Source organism: Acanthaster planci, linkage group LG05, assembly GCF_054643075.1.
Source record: "Acanthaster planci isolate LZ-2023a linkage group LG05, COTS_SCS, whole genome shotgun sequence".
In the NCBI taxonomy this organism is placed as follows: domain Eukaryota; kingdom Metazoa; phylum Echinodermata; class Asteroidea; order Valvatida; family Acanthasteridae; genus Acanthaster; species Acanthaster planci.
The window spans coordinates 2,953,602-2,979,740 of record NC_141781.1 but is presented as its reverse complement, the minus strand read 5'-3'; the positions used below and the strand labels follow the sequence as shown (position 1 = coordinate 2,979,740).

General features: G+C 40.2%; 2 protein-coding genes across 6 annotated transcripts in view; one reads left to right on the top strand and one right to left on the bottom strand.

Moving 5' to 3' along the window:
• Positions 1-487: 487 nt before the first annotated feature.
• Positions 488-24,200, bottom strand: LOC110982910 (homer protein homolog 2-like). Of its 3 annotated transcripts, none has more exons than XM_022241689.2 (10): positions 24,107-24,200; positions 22,166-22,415; positions 11,712-11,868; positions 10,901-11,032; positions 9,854-10,003; positions 8,638-8,744; positions 7,833-7,989; positions 7,172-7,297; positions 6,374-6,454; positions 488-5,875 (listed from the first exon to the last, which is right to left on the bottom strand). In XM_022241689.2, the coding sequence occupies exons 2-10, from the start codon at positions 22,168-22,170 to the stop codon at positions 5,696-5,698; spliced, it is 1,095 nt and encodes a 364-aa protein (XP_022097381.2). In that variant the 5' UTR covers positions 22,171-22,415; positions 24,107-24,200; the 3' UTR covers positions 488-5,695. The 3 variants fall into 3 exon arrangements, with proteins under 3 accessions (XP_022097381.2, XP_022097380.2, XP_022097379.2); XM_022241688.2 differs by having other exon boundaries at positions 24,027-24,182; XM_022241687.2 differs by lacking the exons at positions 22,166-22,415; positions 24,107-24,200 and adding an exon at positions 14,308-14,911.
• LOC110982909 (aryl hydrocarbon receptor nuclear translocator homolog) overlaps positions 15,098-26,139 on the top strand; it is a 47,660-nt gene continuing 36,618 nt past the window's right edge. For 2 of the 3 annotated variants that reach the window (XM_022241682.2, XM_022241680.2), the window contains exons 1-2: positions 15,098-15,235; positions 19,781-19,933. In XM_022241682.2, coding sequence (XP_022097374.1) covers positions 19,831-19,933 — 103 coding nt within the window. In that variant the 5' untranslated portion in view covers positions 15,098-15,235; positions 19,781-19,830. The remainder of the gene's footprint in view (positions 15,236-19,780; positions 19,934-26,139) is intronic. The other variant, XM_087137480.1, reaches the window with a different exon arrangement.

Here is a 26,139-nt window from a genome sequence, read left to right as displayed (position 1 = left end):
GATTTAGATGTTTATCTTATAAGTTGACAAAGTGGGAAGGATACAATGATTATCTTTACAGATTATGTCCAACCAAAATGCATTTCGTCTGGAAGTCCTTGATACAGTAACCTTCGACAGAATATTTTATAGAGATACACGTGAAATGGGCACCAGTGTTAATGATCCGACTAAAAATGATCATTTGATTTTCTTAACATCCGCAGATAAGTATAATAATCTATGTGGTAAAATCTATTTATCAATCAACAAAACTTCAGGAGAGGCAAATTGAAATGTAATTGAAATGTGACTGTTGTGTTCCTAGGAAACTGCCTGTCACATAATTAATATTGTGTTAAAGTTTATTGTAACCACGGTGTAACTTTCACCAGGTTTGTGGAGTTTATTCCTATTGTTAAACGTTAACAACATCAAACTGTACATAAAGCCATATTCCAGAATCTGTTAACGCAAAACTGCTGCACAAAGTAAACACACACAACACTTATATGAAAATTCTGTTTTATTGACAATTTCTCCATTTACATAAAAGTTACACGCTATACAATATGCGGATTAGCTACTGGTATAAACACAGGCACTGCAGATGCTTCATTTTCCAGTGAGTGTTGGGCCATGTCAAGCATAAGAAATATGATTTATTCCGATCTTTAACTTCTTGTCCTCGCTTAAATATCCTGTATGGTAAAACACAACAGAATCATGTGTCACCAGGTCGGGGACCAAACCACAATCTAGCGACGTCCCTAGTTTCTGCTCATGTCACTTGTTCAGCGGCAATGACATCATTTTTATTAGGATCATGTGATAATGATGACATTCTCACGCAAAATTTTGGGAATATGAGGTTTGAAATGCCAGCAGCCAACATAGCCACTGTTGCCATAAAAGTCTACGGCAAAATTGTTTCTGATCGCAATTTTGGAAATTGCCACAGTAAACAAAATTTGCCACGGTGAATCGATGGAGAATTTTCATGGAAACATTTTCATGCTTCGGCAAAGCTTTATTTTGTGTGTAATTGTGTTCTTTGGCTATGGCAGAATTGAACTCGCCAACCCACAAAAATTCAACACTTCCAGTGCAAGATTCGACCGAAAATCTCCTTGATCTGATTTTAGGGATAACAAATGAGAGCAAAGTTTCATTTAGATCTGGTGTAGCATGTTTTTTGTAAATTGGATCAATCAGAGCAATTTGTATTGAGATTTTCAGCCAATGGAGAGAACGATGTCATCTGCGAACTGTGATCTAAAAATAGCTCAAAAATTACATCATCAGTGCATAATCAAGCAGCGTATGCACAGACTGGCATTGTTGCTAGATTTAGGTTTGGTCCCCGACCTGAAGACAGTATACCACTCAAGTATCTGATTGAATTTTGATTACAATTTCTATTTCTACTCGTAACATGGGAAAAATTCTGTTGATAAAAAGAATACATCCGTTAAGTTTTCCTGACTTCATGCAGTTTTGCCATCAATAAAGATAACTAAACTATAACCATATTGTTATATGTATAATTAGCCAAGCATTTAGCATTCGAATAAATATTCATGAAAGCAATCATTTTTCTTTCAGTAATGGAAGCAACCCACATTGTAATTTCTTCGGTATTAGTGCCACACAAGGCTAGCAAAAAGTTAGTAGGGATTTAATAGAAAGACATACGATACATATACAAAATTGCACAAATTCCAGAAGGCTATTCATGTATAACTCTGTAAAGTTGCAACTGGTGTAGGTATCAGGCATACGGTTATTTTTGTGCCGGAGGCTCCAATATACATGTAATACCAGCTGGGATCTTTTACTTTGGTAGCTAGAAAAAAAAGGGAAAAAAAATCAGGTTTGTAAGCAACAAGCCAGCACATCCTGTAACCATGGTAACATGCAGGCTTGGGAGAGATGATAGCTCACTTGTTAGGGAAAATAACCCACAAGTTGAGAAAACTTTGCAGTTGGGATTTCAGGCTACTCTGTATATTCCTACCACATATTCACATAGAAAAATAGCCTTTGATTTTATCCTGCCTCTGGCAAGATTCAAGTCACCACTGACGCATTGTGTGTACAAAGTCCATGGATGGTACGTCACTTTGGGTGCACCAACACTACCCTACACGTCACTTCGTGGTGAAACTGACAAGCTGATGAAATTACATATACAAATACATGAAATCTGACCTGCTGTTATTGCAGAGGCAAACTGTAAACCATTGTGTGTTTGTTTCAAACGGCAAAAGACTGCAAGGTGAAAGCTGCTTTACAAAAATAGAATCTAAGCTCCCCCTTCACGGAAACAATCTAAGGTTTCATACATATACGTCATGCAGCATTGGGCAATTCAAACAGAGTAGGTGAAAATAAGCGCAGGGTTTCCGCTTATATTTACATTAAGTATTTACAAGGAAATGTTAACACAAGGCACATTTCTGCATACAGTACGGGCACATCAACACCTACATACAAAATGTGCACATTATCACATACATTATGCACGCAAGCTCGGAACAAAATTCACAAGAGGCAATAAGATGTAGAAGGCGGAATAACATGATTGGTTTTGGGGATGATTTTTCACCTGGAATCTTTACTGTTTTCTGAATGGTTCACGGGCACCCTTTGTTTAATCTTCTTTCCCTCAAATTTCCATAGCAAAATATATTCTCTATGGAAAGGACCTTGAAATGCTTACATGAAAATTTTAACTGAAATATACAACGCCCTGTCTTATTTGTTCCCAGCAACTTTCTGTACATACCACTGTCACTTCTGGATAACGTGTCAATGTATATCAAGTAAAAACCCTGTAAAATCCTCCTTGGTAAACAAGTTCTAGGTACAATGGGAAGTTAAGGAAATTTGTAAAGAGAACCGATAGCAGAATTCTTTGAAGTTGCAACATGATAAAGGTTTTGATAATTAACGGGACTACAGCTTGAGGCAAAATGAAAGCAAAACAAAACCAGCCCTTTGCAGGGCGGTTTGCAAGATGTCCTGGAATCCTGGAAAGTCTCAGGTATTCTTCCAGATTTTCTGTAAGTTATTCCCCCTTGGTGGATATTACACCTTTGGTCAATGTCGTCTGGATTCCCTTGGATGTCTTGATATCCTTAATAATTGGCCGTCCAAAGTAACAATACATGTACATGTATAAGCACCCATGTCATTAGTCGTTAAATGAGAGTACTATTTTCTAACGTAAAAAGTGTTCCAAGTGGTTGTGCTTTTGATCATGATACTGGGATTCAGTCTGACTTTTACCAAAAAGCTATTTCAGAATTGTCCGATTATCTGAAGAAAAAAACCACCATATCAGCCATGTGGCTAAAGACTTGTATTAATTACTTAGCAACCTGGTGCTTCAATAGTTTAGCCTAATGAACTCGTTCAGTATTCTATAAAGAGAGCACGCCTGAAACGAAGCGCATGTGAGGTCATTCAGAAACAGCCATCCATGCACACGACGTCTGCCCTATCAGTGCAGCCAGATGTGCTTTGTTCTTCATTGACCTTGCCTTTTTGAAATACCAATTTGACTCATTTCTGCAACCTAAACAGTATTTCCGATTCTGTGAAACACTTGGCAAAGGACTACAACACTTGTGCTTGGCCATTCTGTATCACTTTTATCAAGCTTGGTTATTCAGGGAAAGTTGAACTGCAACTGATTTTGAAGTTTAGTCTGCATTGGAATCAACTGATTGCAGCTGGTAGCAGCTCACACATCTGTGGGTAGTGGATGCCACCGCTAGCCACTGGCTAGTTCCATACACGTCGATGGATGTGTTACTCATTAGCTGTAGCCAAGTAAAGCGGACATGGCTGAACAAGACGAGTCTTAGGGTGTGTCCGAATTATTTGGTAGTGGCTTGCGATTGCGTACGGCTCTATGGGAAGTGGTTGTAGCCATTACCACAGATAGACTCGTGTCAATTAAAGCCGCAGCTGAGAAATTCCTACGTGGCCGGAATGCCCAATCCCTTCATAACATACTGCTGAATGAAGCAGAATCAACCAATGTTAAGTGTACAGCAGGCTGAATTCAATTACCTACAAGAAAATATCTATGCATGTACAGAGTACCTCGGTGCGCAGATCTACGAAGTGCAACAAAGATGTCCGACACTTACATAACATATTTCAGCAAGACCTGGTAACAGATAGTTTGTCACTAGCTGTCATAGGATTAAACATAAAATGAGCTTTTCTTTTGATACACATCAATCAGTTTAGCATTCTCATGAATGTGGGCATTATGAGCATGCACAAGCAACAAGACTTATTATTTTCCATGTTTCAAGACTGATTAAAGGGCCAGCAATGCAAAAAGTAGGTCCAGCAACTTTTGACAAAAATTTTTTTTTGGGGGGGGGCTAGCTTGTGCTATTATACAAGCAACTGCAATCTATGTCGTAAGACCCCGCTTCAAAGCTTGGGACGAAAGTCACAATTGCTGAATTTGCGCACGTAGACCTACTGCCCTCATTTAACTAGTTAAATCTTGCAGAGTACTTGGAGGTTAAATTAAATTAAAATTGCTACGGTACTTCCACAGGGTTCCCGCAGAAATCTGAAAACCAAATTCCATGACTTTCCGAGGAGTTCCCAGGACTGACATGTGGCAAATTCTACGAAATTTTTTGCCATTTTCCAGAGAAGAATTATGACCTGGAAGACTGCCATCACCACTGCTATGGACCAACAAGGATATAGTGTGTAAATTCATATCAAAAATAACTCTTGCATAATCTTCTTTTCCACCACATTTTTTTCCCTCTGACAACAACATTTCATGACATCATGCTCTTTCCTCATTTTCCATATCTCTTCTATGAATTTCTGGAGCAATGTACAACCTTTTTCCCAGGATTTTTCTTGACCATAGAAACCTTGTTCCAAAATAGGACTTTCTGAAATATTAACCTGATGAGTAGATGCCGCCCACTGATCTCAGACAACTGGATAGGCAGCTCAGCAGTAAATGCCCATGTGCACATTGAAGTGACCACGATATTCAATACGATGGACTCCAACTTCAGTTTGTTCACTAGGTGCATTCATGCACGGCCCTAAAGCCGGTGACTTGGAAAATGCCACTGCATTGAATAGCCTAAGATGGCCGCGAAGTCGCTTCAATTCGCAGAGCAGAACTGCCTATCCAGTGTATAGAGATCAGTGGTACTGCTACTATCCGCCCCGAGTTGAAGTGCGCCCCCAAGCGGCAAAAGAAAGACAGATGGTAGTAAGTTTTCCAAGCAGGTTCTTGAACGTGTTTTGCATGTACTCAAAGCGTACTCAGTGTGCTCCGCGTCAAAGGCGCCATCGATCTCCGTTATAAACGCACACCTATGCGGTGAGTATCAAAAGACACGCCCTCTTTTGTTTCTTTCAGAGTGGATTGTGACACTACACTAACATTCTCACACTTAAAAGCAGGTGAATTTTAGCAACTTGTAACACCCTTTTGGTTGAAACGTGTACCACCACAAGTGGTCTAATTCTAGACATTGCAGTAGTCTACAGTAAGCACCAATGTATCAATGATAGTTGTATTTTCTTACACAACAATGCACTTTAAAAAATACACGTAGGCCCGGGCAGGTAAAACCAGCCCAGCCAAATATCTGTGTACCCTGATTACTTAGTTTTAATGAACGATTGCTGAGGTTGTTGAGACTGACACGTCCTACAATATTTCGGCCATGTCTTGGTGCAAGCCGCTCAGGTCTTGTATGAGGTTCCCCAGCTGCGAGTGGAGTTGCTGGGCGCGGTGCGTGTCATGCTGTCGTCCGCTCTGCTCCCGAGACAGCCGGTCCTGCAGCTCCTCCACACGCTTCTCAAGAGTGGACTGAGCCTCCTTAGAATCCTACGAGATGACCCACAAAAACCCCATCAAGCACATTAAGCACAGCAATTCACTAAATCCTTATTGGAAGAAGAGTAAACTGCAAACATCAACAAGTTCAATTCAACTCAAGATCAGAAGTTGCCTTTTTCTGTCTTACTGTATCGTTCGTTTTCAAAATAACCACCTTCATAAGCCAAAATCACAGACCATTATTTTGGTCACATTTTAGGTACACCCATACAACAGGTACGTACATGTACAGAACCATTCATTAACAATGGGAAGAGTTTTGGCCCTACATAACACCCCAAAGATATCTGTAGGGATGTGGGTGGAGTAGTTTCAACAACACAATTCAAAATTGTTCACAAAGCAACAGTTTAAGGGAAAAGATTAAAGTAGCAGTGGGGGGAGATTTGGGGTTCAGCCTTCACAGAATTCTATGATGCATCTAGGAGATATTCAAAATGGATTCCAGCACCTCTTTAATGTACTTTGAAGTAATTCTCTCCTCACCTGAAGTTCTTGCCTCAGTTTCCTGCCTTCCTCCTCCATCTCCAACACCTCTTGCAACCTCTTTGTCAATTCTTCAGACTCCTGTAACAAATCAGTTTTCCAGTTTGTGAGCTGCCAGTGCCTCTTCATCAGACGAGGTGTTTACTGCCCAATTTATTCCTTTTGACATACGGGTAAGAGCTTCAAGACCACCCGTCTGCTCAGTTGAGATTGCAATTGTCTGAGATAATGCTGCAGTCTACAATTACATCACCCCTCAGAAAAGACTAGCATGAATTTAATATAAACACTGCATGGCTCCTTTCAAATGGGGGTACTTCTGCTCACGGCGGATTGAATTTTGGACCGTTGTTACTTGCGTCTATGGCAGTCTATTTCAATGCTTTGATCAAATCCATCACAAACTTCTCTGCAAGTCCATTGCCAGCCATCAAATTCTGAGCCAAGTTACACACTATTCACATGAACTGTGACAAAAACATTCCTTTGTCATGGTTCACCCTGGTACTTATGATTAGTCTTGTCAAAGGACTTGTGAAAGGACTCGTGGTGAGTTGACAACAACATTGATATATTTACAACAGTTCATCCATCACAGAGCGGCTAAGCAAAGAACTTTGATACTCCCAAAATACAAGCTTAAAAAAGCTTACCAGAAGAAAATCCATAGGGAAAAAACAGGTTAAAAATTTGCTACATGCTGCGTACGTCTGGTGACTATTTCTCTGCCAAATTTTGCTTAGCACATATATGTTCTGTTTATTAGCAGCTCAATGTAATAGCTCTCAATAAACTCACCATTGTCTTCAGGTCAAGGCCTCGGGTGAGCGATTGGACTTTGTCCTCCAGTTCCTTTACTCTGGTGTCTTGGCTGTCCTTGGTGACCCCCGGGGCGCCTTGCCCAGCCTGGGGCGCTTCTTGCAGCTGGAGGGTCAGAGGACATTTGAAACACTCAGCAGTTCGCTGTATTTACCACAGCTGAAAAGGTGGGGTAAACCAGTGGCGTAAATATGAGGGCCGGCATGGGGGACACATGCCCCCCTCCCCCGGGACACTCCATTTGAAAGTTTGAAATGCGCAAATGTGTTCCCCCGGGTGCCCCCTCAGAAACTTCACCCTATTATTACCCCATTGAGATACATGGAGGCAGACGAAAGCACCAAAGGGGTTGAACTGAAATATAACCAAGTCCTTCAAATTCTGTGTAAAAATTTTTCCAACAAAAAGTAATTTTACTGTCAGTTATCCAATTTTTAATAAATTTTTTGTAATTGTTTATCTTTTGCCTTCTCTCTTGAGATTTCCTCAGCATTATGAAGCTTACGACTGACACTTAGTTTCACTGTCAGAAAATTGAAAATTTAAACTGCTTCCAAACTTTACTTCAATGGCCGCTGAACCAACTTTTTACCTCCCCCCTCCAATCAAGCATCCAGCCCCTCCCCTGCCTGCTCCTTACCTTCTGTTTCAGTCTGGCATTTTCCTCTTTGTAAGCCGACAGCTGTTTCTTCCATTCCTCGACGTTGGCCGTGCTCTCCTGCAGTGCCGTTGTCAGACGGGCGTTGTTGTTCTTCAGGGTCTGCAGCTCCAGTTCCCACTTCTTGGCATTGTTGGAACTGAGCAATGCAGAAGCCATGTTTCCTCATGAAATTGAAACTTGTTTTCAGAGATTTGGTGAGGTAAACAATCCGACGATTGGACTTTTAATGGTTAACACTCTGCACTGATTATTCCGATGCATGTTTCGCTTTAACTATTTGCAAAGGTATTCTCCTTACTTGACAAAAATGAATCTGCATAACTGCCCAATCTCATCTATCCTAATTCTTAATATTCCTGACCAGCTTGATAAGTGGTTAAGCCCTGTTCAAACTTGGAGGAAACACTACTCTCTTCACATGGAAAGAAACAGTACAATTAAAAACAAAGACAAATCAACGTTGAGTACAGAAGAAAATCCGATAGTATTTTGAGGGGAAAGATCTACACTATCAAGTGGGGACTGACAACTCAATCTACATAAAATGTGCCAAAAGGATTTGAACAAGGAAAAACGTGGATGCCAATCACAGCAATCAAACTGCCGAAAGCAATGTATGGAGCTAATTCATCTTTGGTCTTGGGCAGCACTAAGGGTTCTGATCTTTACCATTATTCCTATGCAGTTCTCATATGTCAAAGTGTGTTAGTGTCAGAATTGTACACGGCAACCGAATGGGGATTTTTATAATCCGTATCTCCAGACGGAGCGGATAACATTTTACCTTTGAGCCAGGGCAATCTTGAGCCTGTCGTTTTCATATCTGACCTGTGCGTCATTGGACGTATTGGCAGGTGCTGCAGAGATGGGGGTGTTGTCTCCTGAGCGCTCCTGCAATTTGAAAACCAACAACATGAACCGTGACAAATGGAAAGTAACAGCAGCACACCATGAAATGAAACAGGTGGAAAAACCATAAACTAGCCCTTAAATGTTTTGTGGCATGATTTCTGTCCCGGAAAACTTTCGGTTTTGAAACGAGTTACTGTATGAGCAATCTTTGACAAGTACAACTGTTTGTAGAAAATGATTTCCCACAATGAAGAATAAACGTTTAAACCAGCAGGGGTTTTACAATACAGGTGAGTGGAAGTAACAACGTTTTTTAATTGCAAAACCTATCAAAAACTGATGAAATCCTAGGAATCCACAACAGAAACATGGAAATCACCATGATCACTATGTCACAACCACAATTCATTTTCAAGGCAGGAAATTATATGAACCATTATTGTACCAGTATCTCATATCTATCAAATCCAGGATGGAATTTGAAATTATTCTATCTAAACCAGTCAAACTCCAAGGTATGGTTTTGCGGCATTTTGATGGAATCAGACAGTACGACTTTCTATTTTCACAGGGCTAAACTCTTACGAAAGTCAAATAATGATATGGAACTTGAAGCACTGAGGATTGCTAGGGCTAATACCCAAGTTTTAAGCAGAAAGACTAATTGTGCCATTGGTTTAATGCAGGAATTTGGATAGATCAGAAAAGTTTCTACAAATGTGACCCACCATCCCCAAACCAGGCTGAAGTACGTTGTTGTGATTTTTGACAATTCCTCTCCTTCACCTTTTTTTCAAACCTGATCCATGATCCGTGTTAAGACTAAATTCTGTCTGCAGAAAGGTTCCTATGTCACTCTAGTGTTGTAGTTGATGCCACAACCTCCGAGGCTGAGGCCAAGACCGAGGCCAAGACCAAGGCCATGCCCTCCGAGGCCAAGGCCAAGGCCAAGATTGAGCCCATAACCCCCCAAAAAATTAACACTGGTTAGTGATAGCTGTGGAACTTCCTTGAACACATGAACCGTGAAAGAGCTACTTTTTCAGGGAAACAGAATTACTTCAGCCTGGTTTGGGGATTGTGGGTCACAAATGAGATCGCATCACCTGAAATTTGATTTACTGTGCTTGCAGACACTGTACTTGTACCTTTGTGTGCTTGATTAAAGGCTGGTCACCTGTGGTGACGACGCTCGCCCGTGCCGTGCCGTTAGCGGTGATACCTGAGTCCCCGCCGCCTTTCTTGTCCTGGGTGGCGGCCTTCATCTTTTCTTTGATGCTGTCAAACTGCTCGATAAACTGAAACCAGGGAAAATAAAAGTTTCTCATCCAGCAACCCATGGTAACCATTTCAGCTAAAACTAACAGTTACAAAAACCATGTGAATGTTTTCAGGAGCTGCCTTTTGACAAGCAGGCAGCTGGCATTCATCATACAAGTACATTTTTGGAACAAAATTATCCAAGTAAAATGTAAATACATGTATCTTTGATCCTACAAAACACGCGTTCATTTCTTAAATGTCAGATGTAAGTATCTATTTTTCACACAATGTGAAAATAAAGCTGTTTTCCTGTAAAGTACCTGTATGCAAATGTACACTGCCTTATGTACATGTACATACATGCATGCTACTTGTGAACAACTGGTGAAGCATACTAATACATGTGGAAAATGCATGGGTCGTGTCATAAAACCACGCCTGCAGTTTATGACTAATGGTGGGACTTGATGAGTGCGTCCTTTTTTGTCACAGTCTCTTTGACTGATCTACTCAGTTCAATTTTTGAAGCCGAATGTCTGAATAAAAATAGGTGGCAGCTTCTGCTGCAGGAGCAAAGGACTACTTTGGCTCAATCCTGACTTGAAATCACAGCAATTCCCTTTTATGCCATGTATGCTATAGACAGTTCTGAACGTCGCTGCACATTTCTTATGAGGCACCAACCACAACGGGCCCAAACTGGCTTCCTCAAGCCCTGGGAAGTTTTTGACTTGTTTTCAATTTGGAAACCAGACTTGGAATCATCCCATTTCATTCCATTTTTTAACGTGCTTCATGTACAGTGTACAAGTACTTAAAGTGATCTTTTATGGCTGTACACAAAGCCTGTGCTTTTAGGGCAAAGCCTAAAGGGGGAACCACGATTTTAAAAATCAAACCATAAAAAGGTCAGTGATCTGAGGATGAGGAACCTTATTGAGCTCCGCCTCTGAGGAGAAGCCTAATCCATAGACCGTGTTGGCTCGGTTGTCAGCCCACTGGCCAAACTTCTGTGACGTCTTGGTGAAGGTCATTTGGGGCACCATGGTGCTATTAATGATTGCCTAACAAGAAGACAGGAAAGAAAGGATCATCATATTGGTGTTTTACATGTATGTGCAACATTTTCTATATAACTACATTGTGCCGTCTTGAAGTTTTCTGTCAACATCCGGAAACACTGTTTCAAATTCGCACATACAATGCATTCAATTTTGTTACATTGCGACTTCGAGGAAGATATACGTGTAGCCCAGATGTCCATGGGTTACTGGTTTAGATACAAAAATTACATACTACATATGTGTTAAAGTTTTAATAGATTGCAATGCAGTGTACAAGATGAACTAAGGCAGCACCAAATTGGGCAAGTTTGAAAAAGGTACTTCAGGGTCACTAAAATCTGCATGTTACTAACAATCAACAGCAGAAAATGTACAAGCCTAATCTCCCAGGCCTACTGGTAGCTAGTCTCTAATGCTCCAAACATCTCACTTGAATTCACGAAGCTGTAAATTGTGGAAGGAGTTTCAGAAAAGTCTCTTTTCAAAATCTGAACTGTGATCTCAGTGATGTGTGGTGATGAGAAAACCACTTTTTAGTCACAATCTCCCTCACTCCGACCTGCGCATGATAACCACTGAGGAGGTGTTTGCGCAGTATGGAACCAGAAGGCCTACATAGGCCAAGTTTTCCTTTACTAGAGTGCTCGGTCTCATGGGAAATCACAAGCCAAGCACCCACCTTTGATCCATCTACGCTGATGATCCGGTACGAACTTCTGGTGCTATCGTAGAAGAACGAGACGTTGACAGCCTGCTTGCTGGACGGCAGCCAGTTCTTCTTGGTGACCGGGTCAATCTGGAAGACGTGAGCCCTGGTGTTGAAAATTGGTTGCTCCCTGGAGAGAAACAAGAAAAAAAATCTCACAGGACTCACTAGGAAATTCTAAGTCCAACCAATCCACCCACAGACTTCCAAACAAAAAGAACAAAGTAAATGAAACCAAAAGAAAACAAGAATAAAGATTCATACAAAGTTCCACAGAGACATTTGACATACAGTACATGCATGTACATGTATGTACTGTACATTTTTCACTGTTGGCGTCAACATTTGGAAGAACCTACAGTGTTTGTAGACACTGTGTATTAAGTTACATGTCGAGTAAATTCTCAGAATTTCTTTTCAATGGTGTGAGATGATTTGAAATAGTTGCGTTATCATCCAAAGGCTCTATGCCAATTAAACAATTGATGTCAATTTACTTGAATTGGTTTCCCAGGCTCAACTTTGATGCTGCCACAAAGTTTGACCTACATGTACGGTATATTATGATACTGACTACCAAACATTTTTCACCGAAACCTTTAAGACACTTCATTTACTGCAAAAATAAAACACTGATTTTTAATGTACATGTGCCTAATTGTATGTACATGTACTGTATGCATGCACCTGTAGCAGTTATGTGCAAAGCATGCCAGGATATGTGCACATAGGTACGTAATGAAGCTATCATCCAGAAACTAATAATAGACACTTTTTGTAAATGTACATAAATGTACATGCCTGGATGCTGAAAAGGAAACTAAGTACAGTTCATCTGATTTTAAAAAAAGAGAAGTTCCTCATACTAATAATTAGTCATTCCAGTTTTTGTGAACATGTATTATTACCATTATTTGTATCTCTATGGGGAAGTAAATGTACATAAATGTGAATGCATTTTCTATATATATATGTACATGTATATACTATACTATACAATTTCTCCTACACCAGTAAGGGCAAAAGTTACCAGTTTGTCTTAAAGTTATACATGTACATGTAGAAGTACTGTACATACGGTGTACATGTACATGTACATGTAGAAGTACTGTACATTTGGTGTACATGTACATGTAGAAGTACTGTACATATGGTGTACATGTACATGTAGAAGTACTGTACATATGGTGTACATGTACATGTAGAAGTACTGTACATATGGTGTACATGTACATGTAGAAGTACTGTACATATGGTGTACATGTCATGGGGGTAGAAGTACTGTACATATGGTGTACATGTACATGTAGAAGTACTGTACATATGGTGTACATGTACATGTAGAAGTACTGTACATATGGTGTACATGTAGAAGTACTGTACATATGGTGTACACATACATGTAGAAGTACTGTACTTGGTGTACATGTACACGTAGAAGTACTGTACATACGGTGTACATGTACATGTAGAAGTAATGTACATACGGTGTACATGTACACGTAGAAGTACTGTACATATGGTGTACACGTACATGTAGAAGTACTGTACATACGGTGTACATGTACACGTAGAAGTACTATACATATGGTGTACACGTACATGTAGAAGTACTGTACATGTACATATGGTGTACATGTACATGTACATGTAGAAGTACTGTTCATATGGTGTACATGTACATGTAAATGTCCAGACAAGCACCATAAAAAAACCAACTTTTGACAGTGGTCCTCCATGGGGTGCTGGGAAATAAATTAAGTTAAACTAAATAAAAATAGGATTATTAACACCACAGCTACATACATGTACAGTGCACTCAATTATTCAGTAGTGAAATTACTTAAAATAAATAAAAGAGATAGAATTGCAAGTACTATAGAATACAATATACACAAGTAACCAGGTATAAGGACAAATCAAACTTAACAAGGATTACAATGATAAGGAACAAACTACATGTAAAATTAAATAGAATGAGTTTAAAATGCATTGGGAATAAAAATCAGAATAAAATCGTCTTAAAATACTACAAAGAGGTAAAGTTACAAGTCTGGAATACATGTAGTTGCATTACCAATAAATTGTACAAATATGACAACAAAAAATAAAAAAAATTAAAAAGCAGAAGCTAAGAGGTTTTTTCAAGTCAATTTAAAATGTGACAAAGTCCAAATTTCTTTAAAACAGGACAAAAATGCCCTTACAGTACATGTCTTCCTAGTTCAAATACAGGGTGCCTGGTACATGTACATGTACATTAATGCAGACATTTTGGACAAGAAAGAAATACTCCTTCAGCATCAAAACTGCAAAATTGGAATAAAAAAAATGAACATGTATACTTTGAGAATACTGTATTTTACTAGCATCAATGCATATGCCATGTCTTCTCACATTTAAGTTTTATCAAAGTTTACTTTTACAAGGTGTAGTACTTTTCTGTCTGACGCCTTAACGTTTGTACCTGGTATGTACATGAGTACATGTAACATCGATCATTCAACTGATAATTGTCACAGAATTTACTGAAATAAAGCTTTCCTGATCACATTTGACTAATACCTACATGTATGTCCCCATTGTTGTTGAGACTATCCAATGAAAACCTGTTCCAATGCCAAAGTTGAGAAAAAACCATCTGCTCCAATCACAGTAATTACTGTAGATGCAAGTTAAGGATGTCCACCGAACGCTATTTCCTCAGTCCAAACAAACAACAACCTATACTCAAGAGATCCTTCTTGAAGACCATCCAAGCTCTTATCCAAAGCACAAGTTGAAATGGAGAGTATGACAAGGACTAACATCTAACTTTGTGTGGTCTATCCGGGGCTCAATGTATGGGCAAATGTAGCCTGGGGTGGGAACAATCCCAGTTGCTCGAAAACTTGCCGTAACTGACAGCACAGATGGTCAGGGAACTCAACCATGCAGACTCGAGTCTAAAGCTGCATACACGAACTTGATATCCTATTTCCACCACCACTGCCACCTATAATGAATAACATATCTTTTCAAAATGGCGTCGGGTCGAGAAGTGCTGTCAACTTCCTCAGTTCTGCCCCGCGCCTTCCTGTTTTCTAATCAGAGCTATTTCCTCTCAGCCCTGGTAAACCCAACCACAGCACAATCATCAGGATAAGTCAACCGGGACTACTTTTGTCCCTTCTCTAGATGTAACCACTGGATGAGAAACGTGAGTCTATCCATTGCAATGACTAAAAGTTTGATGGCTTTAGCATATTTTCCATCAGGAGATACAGAGGGGGGAAAAAAGCTGGACAGCGAGTCATTGATTTCTTCTGTCAGTACATGTATGTACATGTAATACCCAACTCTACATTAAAGGACTAGTTGGTTGTTGGGTAAGAGTATATCACACTGGCACACGGTGTACATGCACCTGTACGGTACATATACATGTTTGGGAAAACATCATGATGTAACTTGACGTGCAGCAACTTCCACATGTATGCGTACACAGAAAACTTCAGGTGAGTTTCTTTGTAGTCTTTCTTTGAAAGTCAAACCTGTGACTGACATTCCGAATGCAATGGAATGCAGACATGTGTACAAATTACACTGATCTGGAGAACGAGGTTTCAAATGGTAACAATGGTTACTACAGTACATGAAGGGAGCAACTTTATTTATTAGTTGAAGGGAAACATGAACTTGAACAGCAAAGTCTGTTGCAATGTAATTCCAGGAAAAATTCATGTTGACATATGTACCGGTATTACCGTAGATGAATAGTAACTGGGTTTTTCCCTTGTTCTGCAAGTACAAATATGTAAACATTTGTGATGTACATGTACATGTATGTACAGTAGGCCTACCCTGTGAGGTACAGTAGGCCTACTTCATGAAGTACAGTAGGCCTACCCCGTGAGGTACAGTAGGCCTACCCCGTGAGGTACAGTAGGCCTACCCCGTGAGGTACAGTAGGCCTACCCCGTGAGGTACATGTACTATAGGCCTACCCCGTGAAGTAAAGTAGAGAGTAAAGAGCTACATGTACATGTACAGAACAGTTTGTAGCTTCTTTAAAATATAGAACATGGAGTGGATAACATTTTGTTCATCAAAGTTTATCTGGAGCCTGGGCTGGAAAGTCAGGAGGCAGTGAGTGCACTGTTGACCATGTTGACGTCTTTCACGAGGCCGCTGCATGCTGCATGCACTTTTAAATCTGGAGGTCAACACTCGGCACCTTGAGTCAATATTGAGATCTTGCAAACACAGCAGACTCCAGTTAAACAAATTTTGACTGACTGTGAAAAAAAAATTAACACCTTTCAAGCCCAATAATTCACTAAAACTACCACTTTTATACTGCTAATGAATTTTTAAACTGAAAGCACATGGTTTATTTTAAGTACATGTACAGTGCCAGTAGGGCTGTGCCGAATATCCGAATAACTGAATATTCGATTGATTATCAAATAATAACTGTTTTTTTTTTCAAATTGGAATATTCAAATGCAAAATTCATGAAAAGGAAGGGAAAATTTTCCTTTGTTTTAAATGAAAAAATTGCATTATGGAGGCTTGTTTCAAGCAGATTCTAAGGAAAAGTGTCAGAAATCTTACAATGATTTGAAAGTATATTATTCAATAAACAATTAAAAAGGAATAGAAATTTTCAACAGGGCAAGAAGTCTTGTTCATCTCTTAGATCTTGCTAAATCCTGGCTGGAGATACTCCTACATTTGGGAAGCTATTAGCCCTAACTACCCAAGGGTTGCTGGACCTAACCTTCCCCATTCTTACAAAGTTAAACACCCATATGGGACTTTGTGCACAGAGGCTGTTGGACTTACTTTTTCTAAGGTACATGTACGCTAAACCTAATGCAAAAGCCAGCTGTCTGGGCCTACCAGACCTATCCCCACAGAATTAAACACTTTACTACTGTTTAATTCTGTGTGATTGGGGAAGGTTAGGGTTAGAGTGATTATAATGTACACTTGTGTGTGTTATTTCAACTGATTTTGTATATAATTTGTTCATTAACAATCGGCGACTGAATATTCGGACATTCAATCAAATTGAAGATCAAATATGTGAATAGTGAATTTATTCGAATTGAGTCATCTCTAAGTACCAGTACTGCACATGTAAAATAAAGAATGCACAGAGCAATAGGCATGATAGGGGTGCAATATGGATTGATATTGGTATGTCTAACACTGCACATACATGTACATGTACATGATATCATGTGATTCCTCTTCACTGTTAGTCATTGTGAGTCAAGGTTGCTGCAAGTAGCTGTCTGAGTCTGACTTTTTTTTTTCACATTTCTTACTGGAGACATTTTTACATGATCTGCAAGAACACGATACCTATCACATTGACCAGTTCACTGTTATTAATGTGTACAATGCGTGTACGCACATGTACATGTACATTTTTCACATGTTACACCTGTGCACGGACAAACACAATGTAGAAACAAACAATACAGCACACATTTTATCACACACAAATGACCAAAGACCATGCAAACTTGACACTGGTAGTCACATAACAGTTCACTATACAGCGTACATGTACATGAATGCGTAAGTCAGACTTTGAAAGTACTTTTCTGTCTCGTATGTAGGTGTACCATTACAACATTAGTGTGAATAGATGGGGTGATTTCCATAATAATGTACACACATACATGTACACTGTACATGTACATGTACGTACACAAACCTTTTATAATTATCTTCAAAGATTGCTACGCATACAGTATATGACAATCACAAAAAGTCACTTAATACACACAGAGTACAATTTACCAATGAAAATGTAATTTTATTAAGTCAACGTGAACACTGCAAAGCGATTTCTTCTACCGGTACGGTAAGCCACAATTTTATCCCTTTTGAAATGATCCACTGTACATGTACCGGGTACATTCCGTAATCAGGGCCCAATTTCATAGAGCTACATGTACTTAAGCATAAAGTGCAAGAAAACCTTGCTTGATAAATCATGCATGTGATGTACCGGTATATTGTTTTGAAATAATATTCAGCTGTCTTTTGGTTAGCATGATAATCTCACAGAGTTTGAACTGGTAACCTTTGTTTTTTCAAGCAAGGTTTTTTCACGCTTAAGCAGATTTTGTGCTTTTGAAAGCAGCTCTATAAAATGGGCCCCATGCAGATGAAGTGCTTTTACATGTACATTGTACATGTACGGTACCAGCAGACAACTTGTTATTCTTTCAACTGGTCAAATCTTACCATTGGCACAGGATGAAGAAAGGAGAGGTTAATTCCTTCCTTGTCCCTAATTGTGCGTGAATTCATGCGATTTCCCTGAAATTGTGTAAATAATGTATGGCATACACTGTATTGGTACATACAGGTACTACGATGTATGTACCGGTATACATGTACATGTACTTGTACACGTGTACATGTATGTATCTGTTATTCCAATGGCCAGGCATCATGTACATGGACGGTAACTCAACCTGACGTGCTGTTTTCTTGGAAGCTACTAGTAAGTTTAAGAAAAACATGCCAAAGCAAACTTAATAATGTGATTCACATGACCAGTAACCTTGCCGCTAAGATGACTTTCACGTACATGTACATGTGCATGGACATGTAATGTGCATGTGCTCGACATTTCTCATTACCAGCATAATGATCATAACAGGAGCAGATCACATGCATTCTTTACTGTGAGCTAACATTTTTGAGGAAAAAGTATCCACATTAATATTGTTACGCCCCAACTATAGCATCAGTCCCAACTATAGTTGGGCCCGTCCCAACTATAGTTTGGCCCGTCCCAACTAGAGTGCTACAGTTGGGCCAGCCCAACTACAGTAGAGAGGTCCTGTGTACATGATGTGCCCAGCATGTGCCAAAGTCATATTGTTTACAAATGTCACGTCATTGGTCATAGGGCTAGATGAACAGATGAAGTGCCACATTTTAGATGAATTGTGTCAAGTGTGAGACACATTGACTTGGATAATGTTGAGACATTTCCCACAAACATTGGTCAACAATAGTTGGGCCAGCCCAACTGCAGCACTACAGTTGGGACTGTCCCAACTGTAGTTGGGACTTATGCTATAGTTGGGCCGTAGCAATATCATTAGAGTTGTGATCTGCATGATCAGATACAATGTACATGTACATGTGGTGAACTGGAAAATATTCTTCAAACATTTTTTTTCAAATCTGGTTTCACCAAGTAAGAAAGCGTGTACGTGTGGTATGTGGTACATGTACTGTACAACCCATGTTCATGGCTTGACTTTGGAGAGCCTGTAAGGAAAGTGGACAATGCAAAACCAGGGCAATATTTACATATTGTTATTGGACTAATGCACATAAAAGTCTGTCTGTACACACATACACACGTGTACATGTACACGTGTACATTGTACATGTACATGAGGGTATGCTCAAACGATACGGTTAAACTTGCAAACAAAAATTGCACAACTTGTCTATCAAGTCTTGGCATCTTTTCGATGCCACACAAACCACTTTGGATAACTAGTTTTGTTTTGCATTTAACCCAAGTTAAACAAGCACCGGGTGGAAACTTCCAACCTTAGCAACTTGAACATCCTTTAGAACCCTTAAAAGAACGGTCACACTGCAGCATTTTGGATGACAAGCTACATGTACCTTGAATATCCTGCAAAATCTTTAAACACAGTTTGGCAAACCCAAAGTGCATGTACACAGGTAGTACTCAGCAAGTACTGTACGGTAGCATACTGTAGGTGTAGAAGTCAAACCCTATGCCTGTGTAAAGTTACACATGTAACATGCATGTACATGTGGTAATGGCTGTGCTGTATTACATGTTGTAGTCTTGAATAAAATCACAAACAAGGCCAAAGATACCGGTAGGGGTCAAGGCAGAGCTAGGAAAACTTGTCAAAAGTTGTAAAATCGGGAGCTTTCAACACTTTTCCTTAAAGGGGGGAGGGGAACTACATTTTTGTTGGACTTTGTCCAGACACTGAGTCAGACTTGATGAGTGCTGGCCCATGTAATTTCTTCATTAGCAGCGTGACTGAACTCCGCCTAGCCTGAAAGCCATCCCGTGTCAGCAGCCATGATGAACCAGCCCTTGCAAGGCTGTGTGTTTCAGAACCTGCAGTCTGCACCGTACACGGCCACGTCTGGAAACCCAGGCTACATGCACAATGTGTCCTCAGGTGAGTACATGTACTGTACTGACAGGATCAACATGTCATTGTACAAATTTCAACTATTAGTTTGTTTGGTTTTACAGAGTACCTGTAATTCTCCAACTTGAAGTCCGTAAAGTATTTTAAGTGAAATGTATGTACACATACATGTCAGAGCTCAGAGACTTGCTACATGCAGTCCTCTTTCTATTACAAGGAACAAGTGATATGTTACAATGTACAGGGTGTCCACATAAAAAGTATACCTAGATAAAAATTACTGTAATGGCAAAACTACTTTATATATGGGAAAGAGAAATATAGCTCTAGAAAGGGCAGAATGCCCTCTTTGCAGTGGTATACAGCTCGTGATGTTATTGACACAGATGAGTGAACAACTAGACCAATGTTAAGGGTACTGAAATCGGCACTGTGACAAGTTTGCATATGTAATTAACAAGGCTAGACCATGCAAGTGTGCAGAATACCAAATGCCTTCGCTTTAAGAACTGTGAGAAATAGCATTTTGTTAACAAAAAGACAGCATGTGGGGTGAAGGCGATTTCTTTTTATGACATTACCTGCAGAACCAAATTTTCACTACACCCTCAGCTAATGTTCAGGAGTTAACGTGCAAGAATAGTGGAAGAAGTTAATACATGTAATTTCCGTCAAGACCTTGAAATGATCAGACGAGCAGTAAGGGACATATTACGACGATGTCAGATGTGCATTGACAGGAGGACTTAGCACATTAAACTGATGAGGTACTTGTAAGTAGCGAAAACAAAGCAGATAAAGATTGATTTACATGTACATGTAGGTACAGTCCTTGTTTTCAAGAATGCGCTCTTAAAGCAAAGGCATTTGGTATTCTGCCAACTTGCATGGTCTAGCCTTGTTAATTGCATACATGTACATGTATGCAAACTTGTCACAGTGCCGATTTCAGTATACTTTTTAAGTGGACACCCTGCATTACAAAGTACAACAATTGGCTTAGCCTCTTGTCAACACAACTCCATAAACACCGCTTCTGACGATTGCTGTTGTCTGGGCGATTGTGAGAAAAACTCACATACCCGTGCTAGCTCAGGTGGGACTCGAACCCAACGCCTGCTTAGTACTGCAGACGTCGTAACTGACCAAGTTGGTGGTTGAGTGGTTTATACAAGTACATACATGTATGTAACATCAATAAACTGGCGAAGTCCACAGAATACATGTACATGTGATGAGTCTTGAATATCAATCAGTGCTATTCAGTACATGTACATGTATGCATACACTGGGCATACTAATACATGTATGTACCGGTTCTAGTGCAAGTCTATGAAGGTCTCCCCTCCAAGTAGCCTGTTCTAGAGAGCAGAGACCCAACATTGACTGGTCTCACATCTTGAACACTTATTTCCTTGGTTTGTTTGCCAAGAGCCCTGGCATTCCCTCGACATTCAATACTTGGGCGCAAACCAAACGAGCTACTTGTGTCTGTTTTGAACAAACCTGCTGTTTTGATTCAAGACGTTGTCCAAATCGAATCTACTTCCATATTTATGAATTTTTGAAACAGAATACTTTGAGGTCAAAACAAAAAGTGAACTTTCATTCACATGTATTTACTGAAAGGCACTCGAGGCATATACCCAGCAAAAATGTTCCAAAATAATTTTTCCTTCAACTTGTTCTTTTACTTTTGGAGGTACATGTATTTGGTCTTGCTGGGACTAAGGGAACAAATCACCAATTTATACCCAACATCAGTTGGACTACCAACCTCCTGTCTTAACGAGAAGACGGACCCCCTATCCTGATACTTCAGATAGACCACCACCACAAACATGCTATATGTATTTCCTTCCTGGATATGTAAATATTAGATTGGCTGGAAGCTCAAATGAATAATTCAAATATTCAAATTGACTCGGGTATAAATATTTACACGTTAATGTACACATCAGTGATCAGGTACACTTCCCCCATTTTGCAACTTTGCGGTGATGATGACAGGTCATACCCTCGCACCGACCCATCCCCTACTCCGCCCACCCCTGCCCCCAAAATTGTAAGTGGTTGTGGTCACGAATTGATGCTAAAAATGTTACATGTACAGCCCGATTCTCGTCGGATACATTTGCAAACCCAAGCTAATTTTCTCCATCCGGGTAGCTTTCATTTGCTCCTCTGCCTGCCATTACAAACAAGAACAAGTTCCTCAAAAACCTCAGGACATACAAAAATTATAATTGTAAAACTCACCCCATTTTTGGACCAGTCAAATGCTACATGCATCCGCACTTGCCACTCCCCGTTCAGAAATGAGTGCCTGTCAACAACTGCACACCATGCACACCGTCTCCGTGGGTGTTTAGCAACGTAAGAACTAAACTCACAACACGTACAGTTCTTTCACAATGTGCTCATCGTGTCGCAGTAAAGCTTTTGGTATGAGTTCACTGAAACTGTAACAGAATGCGTTGGCTTCCTGATTGTCATCTGATCTGAAATCCTATGGATAAGGGAAAAAAGAGAAGTGAAAGTCAATAAACAGTTGTCCAAACTAGAAAATGATCTCCGAGCTGTAATAAAACCTCTTAAGCATTGATATTGTAAAAAAACAGCCATTGGGAAATGTTTTGTGAACAAAATAGAACAGACACAAGAAAAAGTTCCACATGCGGACAATAATTTTTTCTGAAAATGTTACAACAGCAATCAGAAAGAACATGTATGTGTCCTAAAAAGAAAAATTTAGCTCAGAAAATTCTGAAGCATTACTCAGACAATAGTTTTTCTGACAAGTGTCATAAGTTTGTGCAAAGACCAAAGGGACATCAAGTGTTATCCGCTCTTTCCCAGACACTCTATGATTTCTGAGAACAACTTGGTTGGGAAGAAAACCTGTGTTCAAATGACTGTGATAGTGACCATCAACACGCTGCACCGTCAACACACTGTCAACACCTCTGAAAGACATGGTACGGCCTAAGTTCTGTTAGAAGGCAAAATGACCGTCAACGGCTACGCTGCTTAGAGATAAACTTTTCGTGTGAAAATACGTCCTTACCAGTGCCTACTCCATTTTCAAAATTGGAATGTAACCTCAAACCAATGGAAATTCTTGTTTAGCCCAAATACATGTACATAGTATCGTTCTATGTCACTTTAGCTGAATTATACCGTACGCTGGATGTGTTGACGGTGTGTTGACGTTACTATCATGTGTTGATGGTGATGTTGATATTAGTAAGACCCCTTCAGGGGCATGTTTACTCACACTCAACATCAAGCATCCTAGGCTACATGTACATGCCTATTGGTAGCCGAGTGCTCATAGCGCTCACCAGCTTTGCTTTAATAAATGGTAAATGACAGGTCCAAAGTGACAACAGATCAGCCCCAACATGCCCAATAGATCTACCAGCCCAAATTTCAGGAGCTACATGTACATTTTGATATTGTGCACAGGGCAAACCTGACATGTTGATTTTCACAGCCCCACGTTAAAGTGAACAAAGCTACAATGTAGAGGGAAACCAATTGTTTACAACAACAACATTCGCGAGCATCCATTCACCAAACGTTACGCAACGTTGTTGTCGTGAGTTTGTTCCCCTCTGTTAAATCTTCAGAGCATGCACACATGAAACACGAAAAAGGTTTAATTCCAGACCTTGGGCTTGGTTATGTCCTTGCTCTAGACAATGGTTAATTATATATAATGGAGGCCTAGTCTTTAGTTTGTGGGCCTATGTATGTACCGGTATGCTAGCCCGGGTTGGACGTTGTCTTCATTACACCACTTTAATACTTTGTCACTTGGCAAAGCAATGTACATGTAGCCCTAAAGAACTAAGACGAAGTCCAACCTGGGCTAGCAAGTAGGTCCTATGTTAGACCTGTAAACAGGGCCCAACAAATACTTCTCCGTCTTATTCGAATACTCCTGCATCGTATTTATTGGGCCCTGTTTACGGGTCTCGCCCTATGTATGCATAGGCCTATATCATGTACATACATGTACATCATTACATGTTATGTACCTGCCTACTTTGTTTAGTCTAATGTAAAGACACTGAACAAAATGGAAACAAGGATTAAGAGTTACACAGCTGTTTACCAGACATATGTCAAAACGACATGAAGTCGTCGTCAAGATGTACATTATTAGCCTGTGTTCTTAATCAAGCAAACACCTACGTATATAATTAATACATCCCAAATTCGGTGTGCATCGTGTGGTTACACCTCTCGATATGAACATCACCCTTACACTGTTACAGCGCCCTCAATGTGTTGATATTTTCCATAACATTCATGCCAGCGCCACGGCGCGGTACGCGGTAAATGCCACATTGGCGTGGTCAGGTCATTATCATCACCACTGGGTAATTATGCTTTTAGAGTATGATGTCTGGTCGCTAATTGGGTAGAGTGGTGAGAACTTCACCAAAGCTGCGTTTCACTGGCGCGTCTTGTCATGAGCCCAGTCCAGTTAACGGTTGACAAAAGTTTTGCACTCAGTAACTTAAAATTCTCTTGGGCTCCCTGCACCGTGGCCACACCGGGCAACAGGCGGGTTGTTGACTCAGCTCCACTTTGTGTTGTGCAGTTACTTTGAGAGAAAATTAATGGTTTTAAGACTGACGGTGAAATTTTATGAAACTCTTAAAAAATCTTCACGGGGTGCGCAACACAGCAACCTGCATGAATGATGCACAGAAATTCACAATTTCGACGCGACGACGTGTTTGTGACAAAAGTCGTGAAATTTCGAAGGACCTGGAGCAAGTGGGAAGTGCGTGTTGTACTTTACAGTGTGTTTCTAAAAATGAAAAAAAAAATTATAACGGAGTGCAAAACGTTGAGTGTAATCGAGATATGCTTTCATTTCTAACTATTGGGTTCATGTATAAGTTTACCTCTTAAAGAATAATTGGAAAGTTGTCCTGCTATTTTTTTTCTGCAAAACATTTTTGGTTTTAAACACTCTTGCGATTATCTCGAAAAACCCCCTTTTTGGCTTCAAAGTCCACACGTGTGTCTCCATGGTGAATATCTCAAGAGATGGAAATCGGACGGGGGTGAGGTCTGTGATCTCCATAGCCATTCATGCAGATGACTCAACGCTATGACGCAGTCTCCAATGATTCTAAGAGGTGGGCATAAACTACATGTATGGACCATGAGCCAACCCAGTACAAGCACCTTAACACACCTTGCTCCCAAATCTCTAGTTTTTTTTTCAAGGATGAGATCGGAAATGACATCATCATTTAACATCACATGATAACACCAGCCACTCAGGTCCAGCCCGATGAGTAAGCCACTGCCGCACGGCAGGACAACTCTAGGCTGACACTGACTTTCTCACGTTAGAAGTTGCGCCTAATAACGTATGTTATATGGGGGACGGGTACTCTCGAGAATTGCTTGAGTTAAGTTTTTTGTCGAGAAAAAATCCTGCTTTACCGCTGATAACGTAATGACGGACGAACCGCACGCACGTCTGCCTGGTAAAAATCATCCCTCTTGGCAAATTCATCAGTCTTGGCAAATCAATCCGTCATGGCATATCTGGTGTTTGCAGACGACGTCGCACTCGCATGGTTTTGGTGGGGTTGTATGCCCAGGACCAGCCGATCGCGAGTAATGCGATTAAATGTGGCACATGGTATGCCCAGTGCCATCCTGTATTGCACTGAGTTAGCTGGCATCTTGCGGCGTCTCCACCAATTCGATGCTTACCACCTACCTTTTGTCCAACATCGCCTGGAATGCGTGATACTACGTACTTTCTTATGGAAAAATAATTTTTGTTACCAGTCTCGAGGGGAGCCTAGTCTTTATTCCACTTGGAAGCTTTCCATGTTAAAGAAATGTTGCAGATAACTTCCCTTTGAAAAAAGCCTTTCCTCAAGAGCCACGATTATGGTCTTTATTCAAGTCGAGTTTCCCCAGTGTAACTAAAAAAAACGCCCGGAAATTCCTCGATTACCCTCCTGTAATTTTGGAGGTTTCTCCAGATAATGCTGACTGCAGGTGGATGTCGATATGCGAATCGCTGCATCGATGCATTTATAACTTCAATGAAATAATTTTATTCTTTCGGTACGCATGGATGTAGGCGTGACATCTAAAACTCTCTGCTCGGTACTAAATTCAAGCTGAACACCGACCATGATCTATTCTATGTCTGACGCTTACTAATAGATATTACACAGCTGCACAGG

Excerpts from the sequence above, each read along its gene's own strand:
- LOC110982910 (XM_022241687.2), bottom strand. Across the intron at positions 7,990-8,637 it reads AAGATTGCCCTGGCTCAAAG|TTCCAACAATGCCAAGAAGT; the intron begins GTAAAATGTTAT and ends TGCATTGCTCAG. Across the intron at positions 7,298-7,832 it reads ATGCCAGACTGAAACAGAAG|CTGCAAGAAGCGCCCCAGGC; the intron begins GTAAGGAGCAGG and ends CTGACCCTCCAG.